General features: G+C 40.3%; 1 protein-coding gene across 6 annotated transcripts in view; it reads right to left on the bottom strand.

The window, feature by feature from the left end:
- LOC143473596 (complement C3-like) overlaps window positions 1-23,374 on the bottom strand; it is a 63,754-nt gene that overhangs the window by 5,423 nt on the left and 34,957 nt on the right. For 5 of the 6 annotated variants that reach the window (XM_076970662.1, XM_076970659.1, XM_076970661.1 and 2 more), the window contains 24 exons: window positions 20,414-20,582; window positions 20,016-20,089; window positions 18,236-18,324; window positions 17,977-18,059; window positions 17,801-17,888; window positions 17,604-17,706; window positions 17,227-17,347; window positions 15,429-15,544; window positions 15,109-15,255; window positions 14,611-14,814; window positions 14,236-14,427; window positions 9,033-9,185; window positions 8,700-8,829; window positions 8,469-8,540; window positions 8,105-8,299; window positions 7,723-7,840; window positions 7,305-7,399; window positions 7,011-7,150; window positions 6,642-6,854; window positions 6,309-6,372; window positions 6,075-6,161; window positions 1,634-1,837; window positions 806-881; window positions 80-239 (listed from right to left, as the gene is read on the bottom strand). In XM_076970662.1, coding sequence (XP_076826777.1) covers window positions 80-239; window positions 806-881; window positions 1,634-1,837; window positions 6,075-6,161; window positions 6,309-6,372; window positions 6,642-6,854; window positions 7,011-7,150; window positions 7,305-7,399; window positions 7,723-7,840; window positions 8,105-8,299; window positions 8,469-8,540; window positions 8,700-8,829; window positions 9,033-9,185; window positions 14,236-14,427; window positions 14,611-14,814; window positions 15,109-15,255; window positions 15,429-15,544; window positions 17,227-17,347; window positions 17,604-17,706; window positions 17,801-17,888; window positions 17,977-18,059; window positions 18,236-18,324; window positions 20,016-20,089; window positions 20,414-20,582 — 3,093 coding nt within the window. Of the gene's footprint in view, window positions 1-79; window positions 240-805; window positions 882-1,633; window positions 1,838-6,074; window positions 6,162-6,308; window positions 6,373-6,641; window positions 6,855-7,010; window positions 7,151-7,304; window positions 7,400-7,722; window positions 7,841-8,104; window positions 8,300-8,468; window positions 8,541-8,699; window positions 8,830-9,032; window positions 9,186-14,235; window positions 14,428-14,610; window positions 14,815-15,108; window positions 15,256-15,428; window positions 15,545-17,226; window positions 17,348-17,603; window positions 17,707-17,800; window positions 17,889-17,976; window positions 18,060-18,235; window positions 18,325-19,633; window positions 19,684-20,015; window positions 20,090-20,413; window positions 20,583-23,374 lie in introns of those variants that run through there. The other variant, XM_076970664.1, reaches the window with a different exon arrangement.

Genomic DNA, 23,374 nt, shown 5'->3' with positions numbered 1-23,374 from the left:
AAGCCTTTACCATGGGATTTTACTGACACAATTAACCTGAATACGTTCAACAAAAAGCCAAAGATGAATCTTAACTTACAACCATCTCTTCACGAATCACACCTGTGCCCTCTTTAAACATGCCGTCTGGCATCTGTGTGTTCAGGATTAGCCACTTGAGGGCGCTGCAGAGGACATTTTCCTGGATGGCAATGAGATCATTGGCCATTGCAAACACTTTTGCCACATATGCAGTCAGCCTTTATAAAAACAACAAACAGAAATGAGCAAATAATGAAAAAATGTTTAGTTAGTATAATGCAAATTAATTTCAGAAGAGAAATTCGACTCGAAATTCCATGCTTAAAGTCTCATGGAAGACAAAGCTCCAGACTATTCTCCGTCCTGGCTCCAAGATGGTCGAACAATCTTCCATTAGCTGCTAGGACTGCAGAGTCTGTTGCTATCTTCAAGCGTAGACTGAAGACCCACCTGTTTGTTGAGTTCTTACCAGAGCACTAACTCAGCTGATACCACTTGCCATTGTTCTTTAAATTGTATGTCTGTCTATGTTTATTTGTGTTTCTTGGCAAATGTCTAACTTGCAATACACTTGGTAATGACATTGACTCCTGTAGTTTAGTAGTAGTCTGACTCAATGGTATCTTGAATTCTGGCCTATCCATACTATTTCCTAGGATGAATTCTGTGATCGGATGCAAAGCAGTTTGTAAGTCGCTCTGGATAAGGGTGTCTGCTAAATGCCGTAAATGTAAAAATGTAGAAGAGGAGTGGAATGTCATCTCTTGCAAGGGAGGATTTTCACCATGTGCTGCTAGGTCTGTGTGTCCATGCGGCGTATGATCCATCCTGTTTACGGTAAGTCAACTGTTTCCCATAACCTGAAAGAGATAAAAGGGGCAAACTTTATCAGGGGTAAAAGTCAAAGTCAAATTTATTTATATAGCGCTTTTTACAACACGTTGTCACAAAGTAGCTTTACAATTGTATGGGTCCAGATCCCTAATGAGCAAGCCAGAGGTTACAGTGGCAAGGAAAAACTTCCTATGATGGCGGGGGGAAAAAGAAGAAACTTTGGGAGGACCAAGACTCAAATGTGAACCCATTCTCCATTGGGCGGCCCGCTCAATGGAGACTATTCCCTTGATTACTTGGTGCAGATGACCCAGCCCTGGACCTTACCATTACACTCCTTGACTTGTGATGCTTTAAATTAAAAATATTTTTATACAATAAGATCTACATGTGGTAAATACACTGCACTCAATATGCACACAGAATCTGACCAGTAATTAATGAGGTTGAGAGTGGCTGGTAATGAACTGCAACCTGTAATTGTAAACATTTAAGCTGGACCTATAAGATAGGTGTATCTAAAACACCTTAGTCCTTCATGAAGAAACACCTTTGTCCTTCATAAAGAAACACCAGCTGCATGCATGCAAAGTGGCTGCATTCAGATATTCAATGTTTTTGGATTAAAGTAGCCAATATCATGACTTTACTGCAAGGTAATACAGGTAATATTCAGAATACCTGCCTAGCTGTCTAATTAGACAGTTAAGGCTAGAGTATCTCTTAACTGCTTGTATCAAAGGTCAGAAGGCACACGAGGAGTGCTTTTCATTCTTACCTGTCTGGATGTGTTTGATGGCTTCGTTACGCTGGTTCAACCCAACTGTCTCCCACTGCTTGGTACTGTCTAGGTAGTGTGTAGCGATGAGGGGCAGAGTCATGCCGATCATGTTCTCTTCACCACAGCCAGTGGGCTGCACAATTAGGCGTCCCATGAAGTCACCGCTGATGGCCTGTTCAATAGTCTGACTGACCTCTTGACCTGCAGAACAGCAAACGAGAAGGAAAAGAGATAGAGAAAAAGCATTTGTTGATCAAAGGCATTTGATATATGCTACTTCCTTTCAACAATTTTAAACCTCAAAGAGATGCTCTGTCATGTCTCTCTGTTTCTTTCTTCATCAGTATTAGGTGAACATTTGAACAACAGCAAACAGCTGAAAAGCACATTTCCTTATCTGGGTAATCCAAGCAATGCCTGATCGGCAATGCTAGCAACAGTTCTTTCAGACAAGCTTGCAAAGGTGGTGAATTCCCTCTTGTCTCATTGCTGAATATTAATATTAATGAATATTAACAATTTAATTTTTTTTAGAATTTATTTTCATTGGTATTTTTTATAAAAAGAGAACACAGATATCAACAGCAATAACAAACAGAAAAGGCAGATCGGGAGCAGTCAGGGACCAATATAAAAAAAAGTTGAAATGCTTTCCACATACATGCATATGTAAGGAATAAAGAGTTACATTGTGCTATATATCTGTTATCCTTTTTTGTCCTCAGCAAGGTTACATAGTTGCTAAGTTTCAATGTTGGTGGGTTATTAGTAGTGGTGGGGCCGTTAACGGCGTTCGTTAATTTGATATACTTATCGGGCGATATAAAAATTATCGCCGTTAATCTATTCTTAAAGTTGGGTTGGGAACTGGGTCAAAATGAGCAAGCAAACTATGATGACTTTAACCTTGATAGTTTAGCTCGGCTGTATTCCTAACCAAATTGCACAGTAGGGGCAAGAACGAGTTTTCAAACCTGTGAATTACAAATCGTTCGTGTATTTACATGGATGCAGCCACGAAGTCGCCAGGTTTGCTTCATGGAAAATTAATTTTTAGGAACGTAAAGTGTTACCGGAGCGGAGCTCGGAGCGGTCGTTTTCTGCATGGTCCTAGCGCTAGATTCGTAACTATTTAAATATTTCTTTTTAACCGTTAAAACTGCAGAGGACCAAAACCGGCTTTTGAAAAAGTCCCCCCCAAATTACGTCCATGAGGTTAAATGTACTAAATGTTGGCTTACATTTCAAATATCATGTTTAGCTGAATAAACATGTTATCAACCCCTTTTAATGTACAGTAGGCTTACAAATTCATGTTTAACTGAATAAACCGTTGAACACGAGTAGCCTACATTTATTGAGCATGCTTTTTTTTCTTCAAGTATCAAAGTAGAACAGCTTTCTCAAGCTGCATTTTGAAACAGAATATGAGCCCCTGATCGAATGCACCCCCTGTATTAAGAAACCCTATCTCAAAAACTGACTTTTAGTCATTACTTGGGTAGCACGCATATGAGCCATTTTAATATAGATTAATCTAGATTAATCTAGATTAATTTCAAGATTTCAGTGAGATTAATCTAGATTAAAAAAATTAATCTATGCCCACCCCTAGTTTTTAGCAATTACAGAATGGTAAAAAGGAGAGGGGGAGCCTCATACACACATATACACACACATATATGTGTAAGGAGAGGGGGGGGGGGGGGGGGGGGGGCTCATACACACATATACATCCACACACGTGTCAGAATATCAGCAACATTACATGGGCAGGTATATCATTTCAAAGCCAAATATGATATCCAGTTTCTCCAGTATTTTTTCCACATCTGTTAAAGGCATGTCTTAATGAGAAAGTCATTCTCTCCATAGCATAAATCTCCTGAATTATTTCTACCCACTCAGAGAGTGTTGGGGATTCTGTGCTTAGCCATTCCTTAGTTATTGCTTTTTTACTACCTGCTAATAGAATTTGTAACAGGTATCTATCCTGTTTTCTCAATCCAGCTGGTATGTTTCCCAAGTAAATGACACTGAAATTAAAATCAAGTTCAAAATTAATTATTGCTCTGATCTCCTTTACCACCTTTACCCAGTAAGTAGAAATGTTTGGACATTCCCAAAAAATATGAAAATGACCTGCAGACATATTACCACACATTCTCCAACACTGACCATGTATTGCATTGTTACTTTGTAATTTTTTTTATATTCGGAGTTATAAACCATCTTAAAATGTTCTTCCAGGTAAATTCTCTCCAAAGACCTGAGCTGGAGGTAGTAGACATTGTTTCTCTAAATTATATTTTTTTGTAAGTTGTTGAAAGGTACTTGGATCTTTTTGGCAGATATTGTACAGTATGAAGTTATACCTTTATCCATCCAATATTTAAATCTGGTGTCCAGTTTAGCTGGTGTGAATTCTGTGTCATATGTTTTCCAACGTAAACTTCGTGCATTTCTTTCAAAATTTTAATCCTTAATTTCTTTATACCAAATATTTAGAGGGACAGCCATCCAGCTGGTAATCTTATCCAGGTATTTCTTTAAAATATTTTTATCACCTAGTATAGATGGCAAGGGTATATTCAATTGTCTTTGTTCTAAATCTTTCCATTTTGCATCATGTTCCGGATCACACTAACATACCAGAAAACGCAACTGTGCCGCTCTGTAATAGTCTTCTAAGCAGGGTAAGGCCATTCCACCCCGTTCCCTGGGTAACTGTAGTGTCTGTAGCCTAATTCTTGGTTTTTGTTTTCTCCAAATAAAGGTTGAGATCATTCTTTTCCACTCATGAATATGTTTGAGCGGCACCGATAATGATTGAAAAAGAAAAAGTAGCCTAGGTAATATATTCATTTTTATAACATCTATTCGGTTGGACATATTCATTGGCAACAATGACCAACGATTTAAGTCTGCTTTGATTTCAGCTGTGAGTGGAGTGTAGTTATGCAAATAAATACCAGATAGGTCCTTAGGTATTCACACACCTAGGTATTTAATTATGGTACTTTCCCATTTAAATATTTGCCTTTTGTGAACTTTTTCCTGTGGATTATAGTTAAAGGTAAGAATTTCAGTTTTGTGTAAATTTAGTTTATAGCCTGAATATGTTCCAAATCTTTTAAGTAAAGACAACAATTTAGGTAAACTTGTTTCTGGCTTGGTCAGGGTCAAAAGTATGTCATCTGCATACAGACATATTTTATATTCTGTATTCATAATCAACACGCCTGTTGTATCTTTAACCTCTCTAATTGCCTGTGCTAAAGGTTCAATAAAGAGAGCAAAAAGTGTGGGGCTAAGAGGGCATCCTTGTAGACATCCCCTTTCAAGAGATATTGTTTTGCATAGATTCCCATTTATTTTAATTCTTGCTGTTGGAGAACAATTTAAGCAATTCAGACAGTTAATCATTTGATTATCAAAATCGAATAGTTTGAGAACTAAATACAGATATTCCCATCGAACGGAGTCAAATGCCTTCTCGGCATCCAGACTAAGAGCCAAAGATTCAGCTTGGCTGTTTCTCATATGGGCGATAAGATGAAGAGCACGTCTCACATTGTCCTGGGTATGTCTGTTTTTTACGAAACCCGTTTGATCTGTATCTATCAGGTCTGGGATAATATCTTCCATTCGTATTTGCTAGTATTGATGCAAATAACCTGTAATCTATGTTTAGAACAGAAATAGGTCTATAGGAACCACATTCTGTTTTATCTTTGCCTGTTTTAGGTATTACTGAGATCACTGCTTGTCTCCAAGACAAAGGGGGTTCTCCCCCCTTAAGAACATAATTAAAGAAGTCCTTAAGTAACGGTATTATTATCTTTCTAGAGGTTCTAAACCACTCCGATGGGTAACCATCGGCGCCTGGCATTTTATTAGTTTTCAGTCTTGAAATATTAACAATTTTAAACTTCAAAGAGATGCTCTGTCATCTCTCTATTTCTAGAATTAGCTAGCGAGTCACGATTAACGGCCCACCCCCACTGCCCCCACTTCGCGTACAAGTGCACAAATCAATTTTGCAACAAGTACACCGAGGTATGTGTTGCAAAAGTCCAGGCGGGCAGATTTGAAGTTGTGCTGAATTTGTGTACAAAAATACAAGTGCAACCTTTAGTTTACAAGTAAAAATACAGTACAGATTTGGTTTTATGAGTTCTCAGATCATGTCCTTCATGCTCTGAAGTTTTGCAACAGATTTACCTTCATATTAAATAGCCATTTAGCTTGTTTCCATTTAGGCCATTTAGGCTGTTTATATATTAGAATAGTGAATAAGTGTATTATTTCTTATCACCATGTTGTCTCCAAGTATAAGGTGCAATAAGATATGACCATCCACCAAAAAGGTGAGACAAAATGATATGTTTTATTGGCTATAAAAACATGCAAAATGCACATGCAAAATTCTTCTTACCAGACACAGTGATGTATGTGTGAGCAGGAGTGTTTGGAATCCGTCCTTCTGGACTATCATTCTTCACATGCACAACTTGCACCCCATCTTTCAGTGGGATGGAGTTTGGGTAAGAGTGAGACAGAAATAAATATATACACATATATATGCACATTAACACTGACCAACATTGAACATGGAACTAAAAATAGCACAATAATAATAATGACTTGATAGGAGAAGGAAAATGCTTACCAGCGAATTTAGAGGGGTTGAGAACCTCATTTGTCTCTACAATTTCAGTTAGCACTCCTTCAGACTGAGTAAGAAGCAGATTATGTCATGGTGATCATAATGTGTTTTATTATTATATTCTTCTTCTGTCATTTTCTAGCAGTAATGTGGAAATTGTTAAAACTGGTGCTGGCTTTACATTATCTTTATTTCTTTTTATTTTATGGTGAACAATACTGATGTCAGAGTACTCAATATGCAGTACCCTGTGTAAAGCACTAACATGTTGGCAGATGAGAATATTTTTTCTGAATCTATCCTGTCCCACCTAGGAAAAATGCAACAGTTACTCACCACCACCTTCAGGGTCTTCTTCACTTCATCAGAGAGAGTAGTTTCATAGGCTGAGGCCTTTACCTCGATGGAGTGTTCCCCGAGCTCCATGGGAATGATTATGTATGGAATAGACCTGGTGGATCTGGCGTTTACATAAACCATCGTACGGTATTTGACCTTCTTGCTTGCTGCACTGCAGATGTGCTCCGTCTCTAAGAGGTCCACTCGTACCTGGTGGAACAGGAAACACAACAAATCAAAAACAAAATGCACATTCTGTGTGAGATGTATAGACTAGACTTGGATCAGCTGAATTCCATAAGCAAAATACAGCACAGTGAGAATAGCATCAATGATTCTGCAATTATGAGAGATTAGGAAACGCACCTTGAGTCTTTTTGTTGAAAAGTTGTGCAGAATGGCTTTGATTTCTAATTGCTCGTTGTGCACTGCCGAGTATGGCAACTTCAGGTCCACAAAGAAGTCCTTTACAACTACCATTTCATAAGGATCAGCCACACAGATACCTAAATAGAGAAAGAGGGAGAGAGAAACACCATATTGCATCATATTTTAAGATTATCAAAGGTTATGGTTTATTGCCACTCTATACATTGTTTAAACCAAGTGTAAGTGTTTAGATGGTCAGGCATGGCTGTGGGCTTAAGGACTGGGACTGACCATAGGTCTTAGACAGACTGATTGCCAGCACCTGCCAGGTAGTAATGGAGTCAGGTAGTTTCGTGTAGTTTCTCATGATGAGAGTTGTTTTTGTACTGGAAAAACGAAAGATCAATATAACATTGTAAGGACAGGTCAATTTCAGCTAGAGACAGCACATATTTCAACCCAATGTGCAAAAGGTCCTTACAAAAACCTATATGAATCACAAACACCATATCTAATATTTAAAATATAATTTTTTTTTTTACACGTTTATATTAATTTATGGTGCATCTTCTAAAAAATACTTACATACTATAAGTTGCAATTATCAAATTCAAAGTAATTAGTGTGTGCATAAAAGAGGCCATAATCATGTGCAAAACCTTTGCGTATGAGGGTTATTAAGAAGGAAAACCAGAATCTTTGAGTGTACCATGGCTGGTTTCCCTGGCAGGGGGGCAGCTGTGGATCCTCCCACAGCCAGCTCTCAGGAAACTGAGTGCGTGACACGATGTCATCAGAGCTTATGTAATCATCATCGTATTCCTCACCTGAGAAGGTATTGGCAAACACATGCGCATTAAAGAAGAAATGAGCGCACGAAGGAACAAAAGCTTTGTGAAGGATCAATGACAACATTAACAGACACGTTGGTAATAATGTGCTAATTTAAGTTTGATCTTTCATTGCATGGCTGGCTTTAAAAATCAGTGCTTTAGAATGTTGTCTAAAATGTGAGCTATAAAAGTCATCATGCAATAATTCAGTTCACATCGGGTGGGACTAAAACCACATACAACACAGTGGGTTCTTACTGCGAGCCAGCATCATCTTGTCCTCCCCCTCTTCCTGTCTACGCTTCAGCATCTCCTCGCAGCAGTGCAGGAATGCTTGGGTGCATTCATGTCCATCCATGATGAACTTAGCCCTCCGCTCACAGGTGTAGCCCAGCTTGTTCTGCTTCAGACCATCAGAGCAGCATTTCTTCAGATCACCGCTGTACTTCCCAGCTGGAGATGAAGAGACAAGTGGAAGAGCATGAGTACAAACAAACACTGGGGTGTAAAGAAAGTAACTATGATTGACCTAAAACATTTTTCTACAGATCTGTGACAAGGAATGTCACAGGAATGTGCTGGTACAACTAAAGAAGTGTCTGAAACCAGTGGCACTTCTTACTGAGTGTGGTGGTGATTTGTAGAAGACTCTCAGCTCTCCGTTTTCTCTTGTATGGAGCAGGACAGTCAGATGCTACAATGCAATCACATATGAATTTTCACAGCCCCAGTCCAAATTAAACTGTGAACTGCATTGCTATCATAGTGAGGAAGCAAGTCAGAAATAATTCTCAATTCGTTTACTTATATTCTACAATCTACAATGTCATTGGGGGAAAAATGTCCAAAGTACTTAATCTGGAGACGGTCCCTCCTGCTTTGTCGGACTCAAACAGCAGACCTGCGTCGTAGAAAACCCCCATACTGTCTTTACCACTGCCAGCAGTGCAGCCTGTGTCATGCTTCTCAATGATGTCCCAGATCTGTTGGTGGATGTGGAAAAACAACCACACAATTGGACCAGAGTACTAAGCAACAGATTCTCTGTTATCATTTCAATAGAAAAATGTAAAATTAGTCATGTGTACTCCTTGCTTTGAAAGAATTTGTGTTAGCAGAGGTTGAATAAAAACCCAAACTGAAACTGCCAGAAATGTACAGATCAGTCCTGCGTGTCATTACTTACCTTGGTCTGTGTGAGTTTGTTCTTATTAAGAACAAAGTTTCCCTTATCCACAGCTACCAGACCAACCTTGGCACCTGGATCTCCAGTGATTGTAAGAATAAACTCATCTCCAGGCTCATAGGCACTTTTGGGGTCTTGTACACTCAATTCCAACTAGATTGAAGTGACAGGAAAGATACACAAACTAAATATAATGGAACCTTACGATAACTGTTCTTTAGGTAAACCCCCTACATAAAATAATAAAACAGAAATTGCTTAACATAGTCTTTCTTCTTCTTTCGGCAATTCCCGTTTAGGGGTCGCCACAGCGGATCAAACTCCTCCATCTGGCCCTGTCCTGAGTGTCCTCCACTGACACACCAGCCACTCTCATATCCTCTACCTCTACATCCATAAACCTCCTCATAGGTCTACCTCTCCTCCTCTTGCATGGAAGTTCCATCCTCAAGACCCTCCTACCAATATACCTCTCCTCCCTCCTCTGTACATGTCCAAACCATCTCAATCTCGCATCTCTAACTTTATCTCCAAAACATGCTACATGTTCTGATCCTCTAATAAACTCATTTCTGATCCTATCCTTCCTTGTCACTTCAAATGAGAATCTCAACATCTTCATCTCAGACACCTCCATCTCCCTCACCTGTCTCTTTGTCAGTGCCACTGTCTCCAGTCCATACAACATAGCAGGTCTCACTACTGTCCTATAGATCTTTCCTTTCATTCTAGCCGACACCCTTCTATCACAGATCACCCCAGACACTTTATGCCATCCACACCACCCTGCCTGCACTCTCTTCTTTACCTCTCTTTCACTTTCTCCATTAATCTGTACCCTCGACCCTAAGTCAACTCGTCAACCTTCACCAAATCAAGTCCTTGTAACTGGACCTGTCCACCGTCTGCCCTCTCATTCACACACATGTACTCTGTTTTACTCCTGCTCACTTTCATTCCCCTGCTCTCCAAAGCATATCTCCATCTTTCCAAGCTCACCTCCACCTGCTCCCTACTCTCACTACAGATCACAATGTCATCAGCAAACATCATAGTCCAAGGGGACTCCTGCCTAACCTCATCCGTCAGTCTGTCCATGACAATTGTGAACAGGAAGGGACTCAGGGCTGATCCCTGATGTAGTCCTACCCCCACTTTAAACCCATCTGTCATTCCTACCGCACATCTCACTGCTGTCACACAGTTTGCATACATACTAGGGCTGGGTATCGATTCAAATTCCAAGAATCGATCCGATTCCGATTCTGAAGATTAAGAATCGATTTATTTCGATTTAATCCGATTTAATCGATTCGATCCGATTCGATCCAATTCGGGGTTTAGTGTTATTAAAAATGTATTTGAGCTGTTTCCTGACTATGTACAGAAGCAACATGTTAAAACTAGTATTATATCGATATTAATCAGCAAATAGTTACTGGTAGTTGGTAGTTACTGATGGCTGGAAGACTGGTGAAAAGGGTCATCATAAATCTACCTTCAAGAAAGGTAATCCAGGACAATAAACAGAGGACATATTTGAGGTGTCTGCAACAGTGGACTCCTACTGGGACACTAACCAGTGCATTATTATTATGATTGAAATAATTAAGAATTCACCCAAAATTTTTATTTTAAAAGTGCTCACACTTAATAAACTGAAAGTATAAAATGTAAACGTGTATTTTTCTTTAAAGTGCGAATATAAGAACAGAACTGTCATGATACTGTCCCCGACCCCTCCCTTTTGGGCGTGTTTTAACGTTGTCTGCGTCTACTCGTCTGCGTCTGTAGATCTCCGTGGGTGCGGGTGCGTCTTGTGATAATCCGTCTCACCTCGTGGGGTTTGTGCGTTCGCGCAGCGTCCTGTGCTCGTCGTTGTTTGAGTCGCACACGTTCTATGTAAAAGTGTTTTATGTGCGCTGTCTGCGCTTCGGTAAATGTAATAAACGTAACGATTTGGAAAGTGCAAAGGATTCTGTCTCGTCCATCGCCTTGCGCCCAACGTTACAAGAACATTTTTTACTTTTTTAAACTGTAAAAACACTGGGTAAACTGTCAGTGACATGGACTAACTGTAAATAGTCACTGACACTGGATAAACTGTCCTTCTGCTTTTACATTGCCGATTTGACTATCGTCGTTACCGGCACTGTCCGACGCCATGTTGTTTTACAGTTAGTTAGACCGAGCACGCCTGCGTGAATTCAGTGACGAGGCGGGGGTAAAAGTTCACTAAAAAATCGATCTTTGGACGTACAAATCGATTATTAGATCATCATATGCGAATCGATTCTGAATCGGAAAATCGATTTTTTCAACACAGGCCTAATACATACCCTCACATACTTTTCTGTATACAATACCACAGCTCCTGTCTCAGTACTCTATCATAAGCTTTCTCTAAGTCAACAAACACAATCTAACTCCTTCTGTCCTTCCCTATACTTCTCCATTAACACTCTCAAAGCAAACATAGCATCTGTGGTGCACTTAGCTGGCATGAAACCATACTGCTGCTCACAGATCTCTACCTCTCCTCTAAGCCTAGCTTCCACTACTCTTTCCCAGATTTTCAGGCTGTGACTGATCAACTTTTTCCCCTGTAATTACTACAGCTCTGAACGTCACCCTTATTCTTGAAAATTGGCACCATTATGCTTCGTCTCCACTCCTCAGGCCTCTTCTGACCTTCCAAAATTCTGTTAAATAATCCACTCAAAAACTCCACTGCTGTCTCTCCCAAACATTTCCATGCCTCCACTGGAATATCATCTGGTCCAACTGCCTCACCACACTTCATTCTCCGAATTGCAGCCCTTACTTCCTCCTTGCTCACTTGAGGCACTTCCTGATTCACAACCTCTACCTCTTCTAACCTTCTTTCCCTTTCATTCTCTTGATTCATCAGTTCCTCAAAATACTCAATCCACCTTCCCAAGACACTCTCCTCACCAGACAACACATTTCCACCTTTATCCTTTATCATCCTAACCTGCTGCACATCCTGCCCATCACAGTTTCTTTGTCTGGCCAATCTGTACAGATCCTTTCCCCCTTCCTTAGTGTCTAACTTCTCATACAGCTTGCTATATGCCTTCTCTTTAGCTTCTGCCACTGCTATCATTGCCTTACAACACATCTCCTTGTACCTCTGTCTACTTCCTTCATCTTGCTGAAAATCCCAATTCTTTTTAGCCAACCGCTTTCCTCTCAAACTTTCCTGAACTTCTTCATTCCACCACCACGACTCCTTGTCTATCTTCCTCTGTCCTGAGGTCACAGTACCTTCCTAGCCACATCTCGCAACACCACCACCATTACCCAGTACCTGCCTCACCTCATCCCTGAATATTACACCACAGTCCTTTAACTTCCACCACCTGATCTTAGGTTCTGCTCTCACTCTCTTCCTCTTCTTCACCTCCAAAACCATCCTACATATCACCATCCTATGCTGTTTAGCTACACTCCCCCCGGTAACTCCCCCCACCCCCCCCCCCCATCACCCCATCTCTAACTTTACACAGATCACCCTGTCACTTACTTGCTTTACCTCCACTACACTCTTACTAAACTCATCCTTCAGGATTACCCCTACTCCATTTCTCTTCCTGTCTACACCATGATAGAAGAGTTTGAAGCCACCACCAATGCTCCTGGCCTTGCTCCCCTTCCACTTGGTCTCCTGTACACACAGTATATCCATCTTCCTCCTCTCCATCGCATCAGCTAACTCTCTCCCTTTACCTGTCATAGAGCCCACATTCAACGTACCAACTCTAACCTCCACCCTCCTGCTCTGCCTCCTCTCCTTCAGCATGGCTTAACATGCATGGCTTAAAATGGCTTAACATAAAGTATTTAAGGCAAATAAAAAAACCCTTAAATGTAAAATGTTTTGTTTTCAGTAAAGTGATGAATGTACTCTGATAAAAGAAACAAGGCTGATTATGGATAACACCTCCTGCTGGGGGGAAGAGAGCACTCAGCCAGGGAACGTGTCACATTAGTGTTTGTGAAGAACCGATAAACTAGAACCACTGTGCCATGACTGCGGCCCACAGACATGTGAACAAGTCACTTAGTTGCAAGTAACAAGTAAGTCTCAAGTCTTCACAATCAAGTCTCGAGTCAAGTCCCAAGTCAATACAATCAAGTCTCGAGTCAAGTCCCAAGTCTTAAACTTCAAGTCCTAGTCAAGTCACCAGATGTAATTTCAATATTTAACACAATTGATGCAGTTGATTAGTAGTATATTAAGGTAGTCAGACTAACTAACGTTAGGCATTTGAGTGTTTTGGTTCGCTTGAGTGAGATGTCGTCGCAATTGTACCCCCCCCCACCCACCTCCCATTTGTTCGTCCGTCCGTCCCCCCCAGTCCCCGCTTCCGAATTATCGTTGGTGCAGACCGCTGACACAAGTCAAGTTGCTCATGTGGACCCTTGTAAAAGTTAATTTTCGACCCCTGAGTTATCACATCCCAGCTAGCTAGCTAACCGTTATAGCATTATGTTAAATATACATAGCAGAGACTTACTTTTGTTTGTGCAGCCTCAAATGTCGAACAAAGTGGTTGCATCTCCATCTCTTATCCTAACTCCACATGTCTTGCATGTCGCAGTTCTTATTTTATTCACAACAGCATAATGTTTATAATTGAACAGGATAATTTTTGTGAGCATGTTGCATGTCCTCTCCACACAAATTCAACGCTGCTGCCCCCCCTCCCCCTCTCCCCCGATCGGCTGCAGAACTTCACCTGTAGTTAGGTTACGGATAAACTGAGCTGAGCAGTTCACATTTTACAGCGCCATTTAATACAAAATGATCCAGTTATGTGATTCTATATTACTTATTTATTATGTTAAAATAAGGATTTCAAGTCTTAAAGTTCAAGTCCGATTCCAAGTCCAAGTCAGTAAAGGTAAGTCTAAGTCAAGTCACAAGTCATCAGTTTAGTGACTCGAGTCGGACTCGAGTCCAAGTCATGTGACTTGAGTCCACACGTCTGGCAGCCCAGACATTGGCTTACTTACAGAACAATTTTGCACCCTTTCCTTATTCCTTTTATACCCTCATGGTTTAAAAACACAATTGGGTCTATAACGTTAAGTAAAATTGCTGAAGATTTGCTCAACCTCAACATTATCTCCATCAGTTCAATGTTTTTATTCTTTGGGATGTGAAGAAATGGCCTACCGTTCCCATGCAAGTGTCTTTCACGTCAACCCAGACTGAGTCAGACACGACCTCAGATGGTCCCACGTGGTAATACGCCACCACTCGGAACGAGGGGACCATGTCCTTGGTGACAGGCATTGACAGAGACACGAGAGACTGTCCTTGTCTCTTAAACCTCTTTGCTTGCACAATCTGTCCTTTACTGAGGATCTGCAAGAAGAAAGAAAATGAAGACATGATTAGCAGAGATACCCTTAATTATAAGATGCATTTAGTTATTTAATGTTGTAGGAATTATTGTATATATCTTTATAAGCATAGTAACCATTTTCTTTTTATTACAAAATAAAAGTGTGTGTGTATAGAGCATGTATGCGTTCATGCAGTACCAACCAAATAAGTGAAATCTTGATTTTGGACACCTGGGCACTTGCCAAAGTATAGACTGATTTTGATCTGATCACCAATAACCAGTTCTGAAGCATCTGTGCCAATATGAAGGTAATTACTGGAACCTCCTCTGGTAGTATAGGGTACAGCATTCATGTGATTTACAGCCTGTCTGACATTAGTTAAGTTTGGATCTTTGGTTGTTGCCTGCAAACCAACAAAAGCATTCCAGATATGTTTTCAGAATGGTATTATAATTCATACCATACTTATTAATGTAAATATTTATCCTTAATATGAAGACAGTTAAAAACAGCTGAGCATCCAGTACTTGTAATTTAGAGTTATATTATAATTTAGAGTTGTTTATTAATTTAGAGTTGTAACTGAAATGCGAGTTGTCTGTGAAATGGCATTCCACTCTGGCTTCAATCCTATCTCCACTCCCACCCCATACCAGTGACTGGTATACTCTGGGCAGAGGACCCTCCCCTGACTCACAGTGATTTGTAGACCCTCAGCTCCTCCCTGAGTATTGATGGTGACCTTTGCCATGCCGTTGGCTTTGGTGCGACTTGATACCGCTCCAGGACTGACCACCACATCCACATTTTCAGCAGGTGTCTGATCTAGATTCGTCACGTAAACCTTTGCGAATTGAAAATTCACATTACACTTTACACAAAGTGTAAACACAAAATAAGTATACTATAATGGATCATTTATACAGGTTGGGAACACTATTTCATTATATATCATAGACATTTACAAATTTAAAAATCAAGGGACTGTATTCTGTATAAAAACTGCATTCATAATACCGTAACATCAAAAGACATTCCGGGTTTGAAGAATTTCGGGGTTCTTTTGAAGTGGATGGTGTATGGTGATGTCACAATCTGAATGCCCCTCCTCTGTGCTTCTACCATTTCACTTCCTGAAACACATGCACACTTCTACGTCAGTATGAACCAGAGGTGGGACCAAGTCAGTGTTTTGCAAGTCTCAAGTAAGTCCAAGTCTTTATACCTCAAGTCCCGAGTCAAGTCTCAAGCAAAGACACTCAAGTCAAGTCAAGTCTCGAGTCAAGACAGGCAACAGTCAAGTCAAGTCCCAAGTCTGAAACTTGGAATTTCAAGTCCTTTCGAGTCTTTTTTTTTTTTTTTTACCAATGTTGCAGGTATATTTTAAATGTAAATAATAGACATGCGTTCTTTTTAAAATCTGTATTCTCCTCAAATCTTGATAAAAACATGTGCAACTGAAAACACGAAGTATAAAAAAAATTAAAATTACACCTCTTTATTGCACAGTTCAATTTGTTAAACTTAGCTGCAAAAATATTCATACTTTAAACTACAATTTTCCAGAAATAAATATTCTGTGAAAAAGTCATAAGTAGAACTCCATGTTCAAATAAAAAGTGCTGATATTTTCACAGTACAATACAAAGAACCATAACAGCATTTTCCCTCTCTTCTCTTATCTGGTTTCTTGGAGAACATGTGTGAGTGACACAAGACAAACAAATATAAGAACTGAACAATTAACAGGAATCTACAACTTTAGACATTTCAGTAAACTATTCTGCATTGCATTTGCTGGCCAAAAGTCTGTATGTCATTTGTGCACGATGAATGATGTCCCCATAGCTGAAAACTCGCTCCACTTTTGTCAATATATTTTTTTCTCAACGTAGATGTCTTCAAATACACAATCCATGCTGAGATAGAACTGGATATTATGATGGTGACAGAGAGAGGCTCTCTTCCCCGAGTTCAGATACAGAACCCAGGGTTGCCAACTCTCACGCATTGAGCGTGAGACACACGCATTTGACTGTCTTCACACGCTCTCACACCACACATCCGATTTCTCACGCCGGAAACTAATCTAGTTTATTTACCTCTGATCCACATCTATGATTCAATGAGTTACTAGTTCGCTCTGGCACCAACCACTGGCGATCGATCGATCGCGATATAATACTTAATTTGTGTCAATTTTACACCCCGCCCGGTAAAAATTTACGTTCGCCAACCCCCCATTTGATTGGTTGTGCTGCAGCTCATGCACACACACACGTACAGAGTGTGGAAAAGCAGAGGACCGGTCTGCGTCAGAAGGACGGAAATGAAATTAATGGGGCGCACTTTATAAATATTAATATGCGCTTTAAAACTTAGATTTGGGGTAAAAAAAAATCAAGTCTTTGCAAGTAAACAGGTTCAAGTCCAATTCAAGTCCCAAGTTATTGGTGTAAAAGTCCAAGTCAAGTCTAAGTCTCTGAATATTTTTTCAAGTCAAGTCAAAAGTCTTAATATTAATGACTCAAGTCTGACTCGAGTCCAAGTCATGTGACTCGAGTCCCCACCTCTGGTATGAACGAAAGCGTTAATTAAATGATTCATGCAAAAGGTTGAAACATTGATACAAATGACGACTGACATGAATACTTAATATGGAGGCATGTGTTCAGTATTTAAGTGAATTTTCATTACATGAGGGCAGTACATAAACACATATAACCACCCAAATTTTCTAATCCTAAAAGTGATAATCTTAACCTAAAAAAACCCAGATAAATCCATTTCATACAGACACACAAATGGCTCTTACCCGTATCCGTTAAAACAGTGACAGATATGTATATTGAGTTTCCAACTAGTTGGCTGATGTCGGGGAAAGTTTTCGTGACCATCTCTCTAGTCAGTTTAGCACTGCCCTCTCCATTATTGATCTGTAATGACATTTAAAATAAGGCACAATGTTGAATCTTTTGGTATTTCAAATTTATCTAAAGGCACGTAGGTAAACATGAAAGTGCTAGCATATACATGTATTCCTATAATGTCAGACAGAATAAAAAACATAACATTTTTCATGTTGAAAAAACTAAGTGCATCATTGTTATACAACCATTATATTTTTAACCATCTGTTTTGTGGAACAGACTCTCATGGTGTGTGTACAACTGAATGTTCTTTGAAGCTCACCTTGACTCTGTTTAAAGAAGTTGGTAGACTTCTCTTGCTGTCATGTTGCATCACACCAAACACCACAAATGCATTTCCATCCACTTTCTTCCCAAACAAGTACCTTCAGACAATACACACTGGTTACACACAGCTGTGTTGTACAGATATACATAGAATACACAGTGTATATCAAGTGATTGATGAGTTCCTCTTACTTGGCAGTTATGTCCACAGTTAGGTCATTGTCGTCCACATAGAAGAAAGACTTGGAGGGGGTTAAGGTGACCTCAAAGGTTGGCAGCACTGCAAAACAACACACAGGTTTTTAGTAAACATGTAGAGATCCAACAAGCAGGATGATATTTGACTTAGTATAAGAAGTGAGTGTCACCATATTCTTTAACTTCAAATTCAGCAGTGAAGTTCTTTTGTGGGGTGTTTTTGAAGCGTGCTGCCACACACCACATTCCAGGACTTTTGATGGGGGAGAAGAACATTTCAAACTACAAATCTCTACTGAGAGACCACACTGACAACCAGTGTTTCAAGATACTGTTTCGTGGAAGTAGTTATACAGACATCTCACAGTGTATTTAGAATTGTTATTCTCAGTACATGTACTATCAGAAACATTACAGCAGTAGACTAACCTGGCAAGATCAGGGATACTGTATTTCCCAGTAAGAGTTCCTTGCTTAGCGAAGATTGTATCCCTATGAATTGTAATTCCTTGAGGATTCTTGAAAAGTAGAAACATAATTATTACTTAAATGCAGAGGTGGGTAGAGTATTCAACAATTTTACTCAAGTAAAAGTACAGTTACTTGAACCAAATGTTACTCAAGTAAAAGTAAAAGTATGCATCCCAAAAATTTACTTGAGTAAAAGTAAAAAAGTACTTTGATTAAAAGCTACTCAAGTAGTGAGTAAATGCATGAGTACTGTCTCGTGTCAGTAAATTACATCATGGGAAATTGAATTACGGGAAACAATGACTTTTAATGATAACAAAAATAATTTATTATAAATAAATATTATATATATAAATTATTTATTATAAATAATATGTATTTTTGTTTGTTCCTAATTATTAGGCCTGTGTAAATTTAATGTGTTCCACAAAGGCACTAACTGATGAGACTGTCAGCCAATACGTGTAGCTACAACTTGACACCAACTGAATCAATTTGTAGCAGACTTAATGATCCTATATTGCTAGTGTGTGCAATCAGTGTGAGAACTGGTTTTTAGTATTGCACTGCGTTACATTTAATAATTACATCATACAAACAGTATGCCTCAGAGATATAGCATTACACAAAATTATACATACAGCAAACGTATCGCATCGTGTTTCCTCATATTTGATGTTGAGTTCTTGTAGGCTGAAATGTCCACACGTTTGCAGACACAATTGGCAGCGCCAAGGTTGCAAACCCACGCATTTGACTGTCTTCACAAGCTTACACGCCACACATCCGATTTCTCACGCCGAAAAAAATCTCGTTTATTTACCTCTGATCCACATCTATGATTCAATGAGTTACTAGTTCGCTCTGACGCCAACCACTGGCGATCGATCGATCGCAATATAATACTTAATTTGTATTAAGTATACACCCCCCCCCCCCCCGTCAACAATTTACGTTCACCACCCAAACCCCCACCCCCCACCCCGGTTTAAAATCGTTTGTAATGTAAACATTGGCTGTATGAGGTCAGGGATGCTCGATAGGTTTTTCTGTCACTTTCTTGCTACGGTGGAGAAAGTTTGCGTATGTGATCACGTGATTGACCGGCTTCATTTGATTGGTCACTCATTCTCGGGTGACGAGACGTTGGTCAGTCTTCTCACTGAAAAGACTAATTATTTACAAAACGAAAGTAACGCCGATTGTAACGGAGTAAAAGTCGCGTTTTTCTCACCACATATTTACTCAAGTAAAAGTAGAAGTTTTTCATATTAAAACTACACCTACAAGTACATTTTTGTCCAAAAAGCTACTTGAGTAAATGTAACGGAGTAAATGTAACGCGTTCCTACCCACCTCTGCTTAAATGTCAGAAGGTTCACAGATACCCAACTAGCCTGATTTCCTGATAGCAGCACCATTCTCAGATGCCCTGCTGAATGTCAACACACTTAACCTGCCTCCTCTGCTAGGCCCCTCCCACAAATCTTTCACTCCACACTGATATGATCACTTAAAGACTGAAACAAATCAACCCCAAATGTGCAACTTTAGCATATAACAAGGCAATATTCATTCAATTCATATTTTAAAATAAAATAAAGTTTCACCCACATTAGATGAATCGCATGATTGATGGATAAAAGGACTGGACACAATTTCAGTTACATGAACACAGGAACTAACACTCACTAACACACTCAGTAAATGCCTGCGCAATTGTTGTTTGAGGGCTTACTATGATTTCCACCGACACGCCACCCTCATCCAGAGGCTGCAGATCAGGAGTTACTGAGAAGATCCTGTATTGAACTGGAAGAGAAAGATACAAACAAATATGGGCCAGTTTGATTTGAACAGGTCAGTGTGTTGATTTTAAACTAAACTTGAGGACAGCTTTTGAATAACAGCTTAAGTCAGTATGTCTTTACTTGTTACTTTGTTTACCTGTTGTTTGTTTATGAATCAATCCTTTAATTTATTTAGTAGTGAGTTTGTTTGTTGCTTTCTTTCAAGACAGGATGCAGGTCCAGCCTCAGGACTGTTTCATTTAAAATCTTTGCATACAAACAGTTTATAGTTTGGCCATTTGGGAGCAGCATTTAGCATGTTGTTGGTGTGTTAAGACTGTATTACCTGTGCTGCTCGGTGTGTAGATGGACTTGTCTGTCTGAATGAATATGTAGCCTGACTGGAAGGAAACCATGACGACCTTCTCCAACACACTTGAGGGAAACTGTGCCTGCAGGTACACATACTGCTTCTCCAGGGGGTCATCACTGAAGTAGTCTCTGCTATCAGGGATCTGAACCATTGCAAAGAGACCAGTTTGGGACTTTATAGGACTTCATTATCCATTAGTAATCCAATAGTATTTCACACTTTTTTGATGTTTTTGCAAGGATTGCTAATCATACAGGTAAATGCAGTAGTTTTTTGTACTTCAACCCCAGTTTTCTCCATGTAGCTGAATCAATAGTATTCAAGAGTACCATAGAAATTAGCTCATGTGAACTTTGATCATGGGTTAAAGCAAGACATTTTCATTTGACTGAAAAATTTTCCTGGCAAAAGACAATGCCAGCAATTACTGAAAATGTGGTAAAGTTGGGACACAGCCTCTTTTGCCTAATTCTACACAATAAACACTGTAACATCTACTCCGCCCCAACCTATGTGAGGTCTTCATGTTTCCCTTAGTTTCGTTTTTAGTTGAATCTCCGTAGCGTTCCCCTGTCACGCCCCTTGATCCCGCCACCCATTATTAGTACTGATCAGCTGTCAAAACACTCCTTGATGTGTTTGGTTTATATTCCCGTGTGCCCAGTCTTTCCTTGTAAGTCAGTTTGGTTAACCTACTGTTGCGAGAGTTTGTGTGTTCTGTTCCCTGTGTTCGTTATCGGATCTGTCCTTGGTTTTTCTCCTTGATTGTTGTATGTTTAGCGTTTGGTCTATTCTGTTAGATCTGTTTCTAGCTGTTTCGTTGATCATCATATGTTTAGTTTTTGTGTTCCTTATTGAGTCTTTTTGTTATTGTCTCCTGATCGTTCGTTAGTAAGGGTAGTTGCATTCGCTAAGTCTGTTTTGCGTTAGTCCGGTTAATTGTATTTCCATTTTGAATGCGTTTGTTTGTTTACTGTTTGTGTGATATCCTGTTTGTCTTTGGTGTATTCTCTGTCATGTCCGAGAGGTGTTAGTCAATGAGTTTGTTGTGCTATCGTTCACCCAAGGAGTTTTATCATTGCATCGGCAGTGTTTGTTTGTCTGGAAACTGTTTGTGTGTGTGTGTGTAAATGTAATGCCTTGCTGTTCAAGAGCGATTCGAGCTGATCTGGTTAGGAGACAGGAGGTAGAGTCCTGCACCGGGTTGGGTACCCACAGGTACGGGAAATAGATGCTGAAACGGGTGGGATTTACACATACCGTAATTTTACGGGTGGGTATGCGGGCAGGTAAGTTAAATACGGGTGGGTAGCACGTGAATAAGTGGTGATTTTTAGTAGGCTTTTATTTGCTACGTAATGAACGTTACCTTTTGCCTGATTACCGCCTCCTGATCGTGGTGGCGAAGCTCAGGGGGAGCTTACTTATACCGTAACTTCGTTGGCCAGAGCGGGCTGAACTTTACTCTTTACTAGGGTTGCCACCTGTCCTGGTTTTCCTGGGACTGTCCCGGTTTTCACGTCGCTGTCCCGGTTTTCCCAGGCTGTCCCGGTTTTCCTTCTTTTTAATATTCAGTCCCGGCAAAAAAAAAAAAATTCATTTAATGTCCTGGCTTTCACTAGGTTAGTTCAGTTTGTCAGACCTAGGTGCAGGGTTGCCAACTTTTGACGTTCGCTTGGAGTGAGATTTTAGGTGGCGAGTGTATTTTGTTGAGTGGGGGGGGGGGGGGGGGGGGGCGAACGAAAGTTGTTGAGCGGGGGGGGGGGGGTTGTGGTGAACGTAAGTTGTTGAGCAGGGGGGGGGGGAGTGGCGCTCGATTGCCAGGAGTTGACGAATTACTGACGTATCATGTATAAACCTAGCGTTTGACGTAACAGTCTCAGCAAGAGCAATATCCAGTTAAAATAAGTGGGGGGTCGCTGCTCCCCCCTACACACTCCAACTACACCACTGGGGGGGATGCATCCCCCCTGTTAAAATAACACCCCCCTGGGTAATACCCAAACTTTGGTTCTTTTCCAGCGGAAACATGAGCAGAGGCTGGTTATAATGCAGTACCGGGCATTTATTGTAGCTTGCTTGGTGGTTACAAAGCTAAATGGGTGGCCATGCTAGAACAAGGAAAAATGACGAGAGAGAACTTAGCGTGCTGCTCCCGCCACAGCAGATTGGCAACTACTACCACTGTGAACCTATGCGGTTTTATTTAGTTGTTATACTGGCATTTGTTCCCTCTCGTTTTGCATTGTGTTATGGCACCGGTTGGCTATATACATTTTCTTGCGTTTTACCAGTTGCTACTTATAGATAGGAATACTGTTCCTGCACAGCAACCTTAGATTTTATTTTGTGTTGTACTGACGTTTTTTCAGAGTTTTTTCAAAGTGCTCTATAGCAATACTTTCAATTTGTGTGATTCTTCACGGGCGGGTAATGGGTAGAATATTAACGGGTCCGGGCGGGTACGGATTTAACTTTGAAATAGCCACGGGTTCGCGGATGGGTAGGTGCTGTACTCTGCGGGTATGGGTGGGTTCGGGTCTCAAAAAACGGACCCGTGCAGGACTCTGACAGGAGGTAACTCCTGCTCCTTCCAATAAATATGACTCTCAGCAGCATTTGTGTCCTTCTCCTAGTTCTCGCACGTTACAAACACATTTATAAAGTATTATGTGACGGCGCCGGGCACGCGGACTGAGCCCGCCCACACGTCAGCAGAGGAGGCTGGGAGATGAGAGAGAGAGAGAGACTGGGAATTGTAAATAGTCAGTTTAAAATAAGTGAGTTGATCGTTATGTTGATGTTTTTAGTTATGGTTGTTGGGGACGAATATGTGTTTGTTCCGTGCATACCTGTCAAGTGTCCCGTTTTGGCTGGGAAAATCCCGTATTTTACCGCTCTGTCCCGGCGTCATCCCGTTTTTTTTTTTTTTCC

This window comes from Brachyhypopomus gauderio, chromosome 13, assembly GCF_052324685.1.
Source record: "Brachyhypopomus gauderio isolate BG-103 chromosome 13, BGAUD_0.2, whole genome shotgun sequence".
Taxonomy (NCBI): Eukaryota; Metazoa; Chordata; class Actinopteri; order Gymnotiformes; family Hypopomidae; genus Brachyhypopomus; species Brachyhypopomus gauderio.
This window is presented reverse-complemented; position numbering and strand designations above follow the sequence as displayed.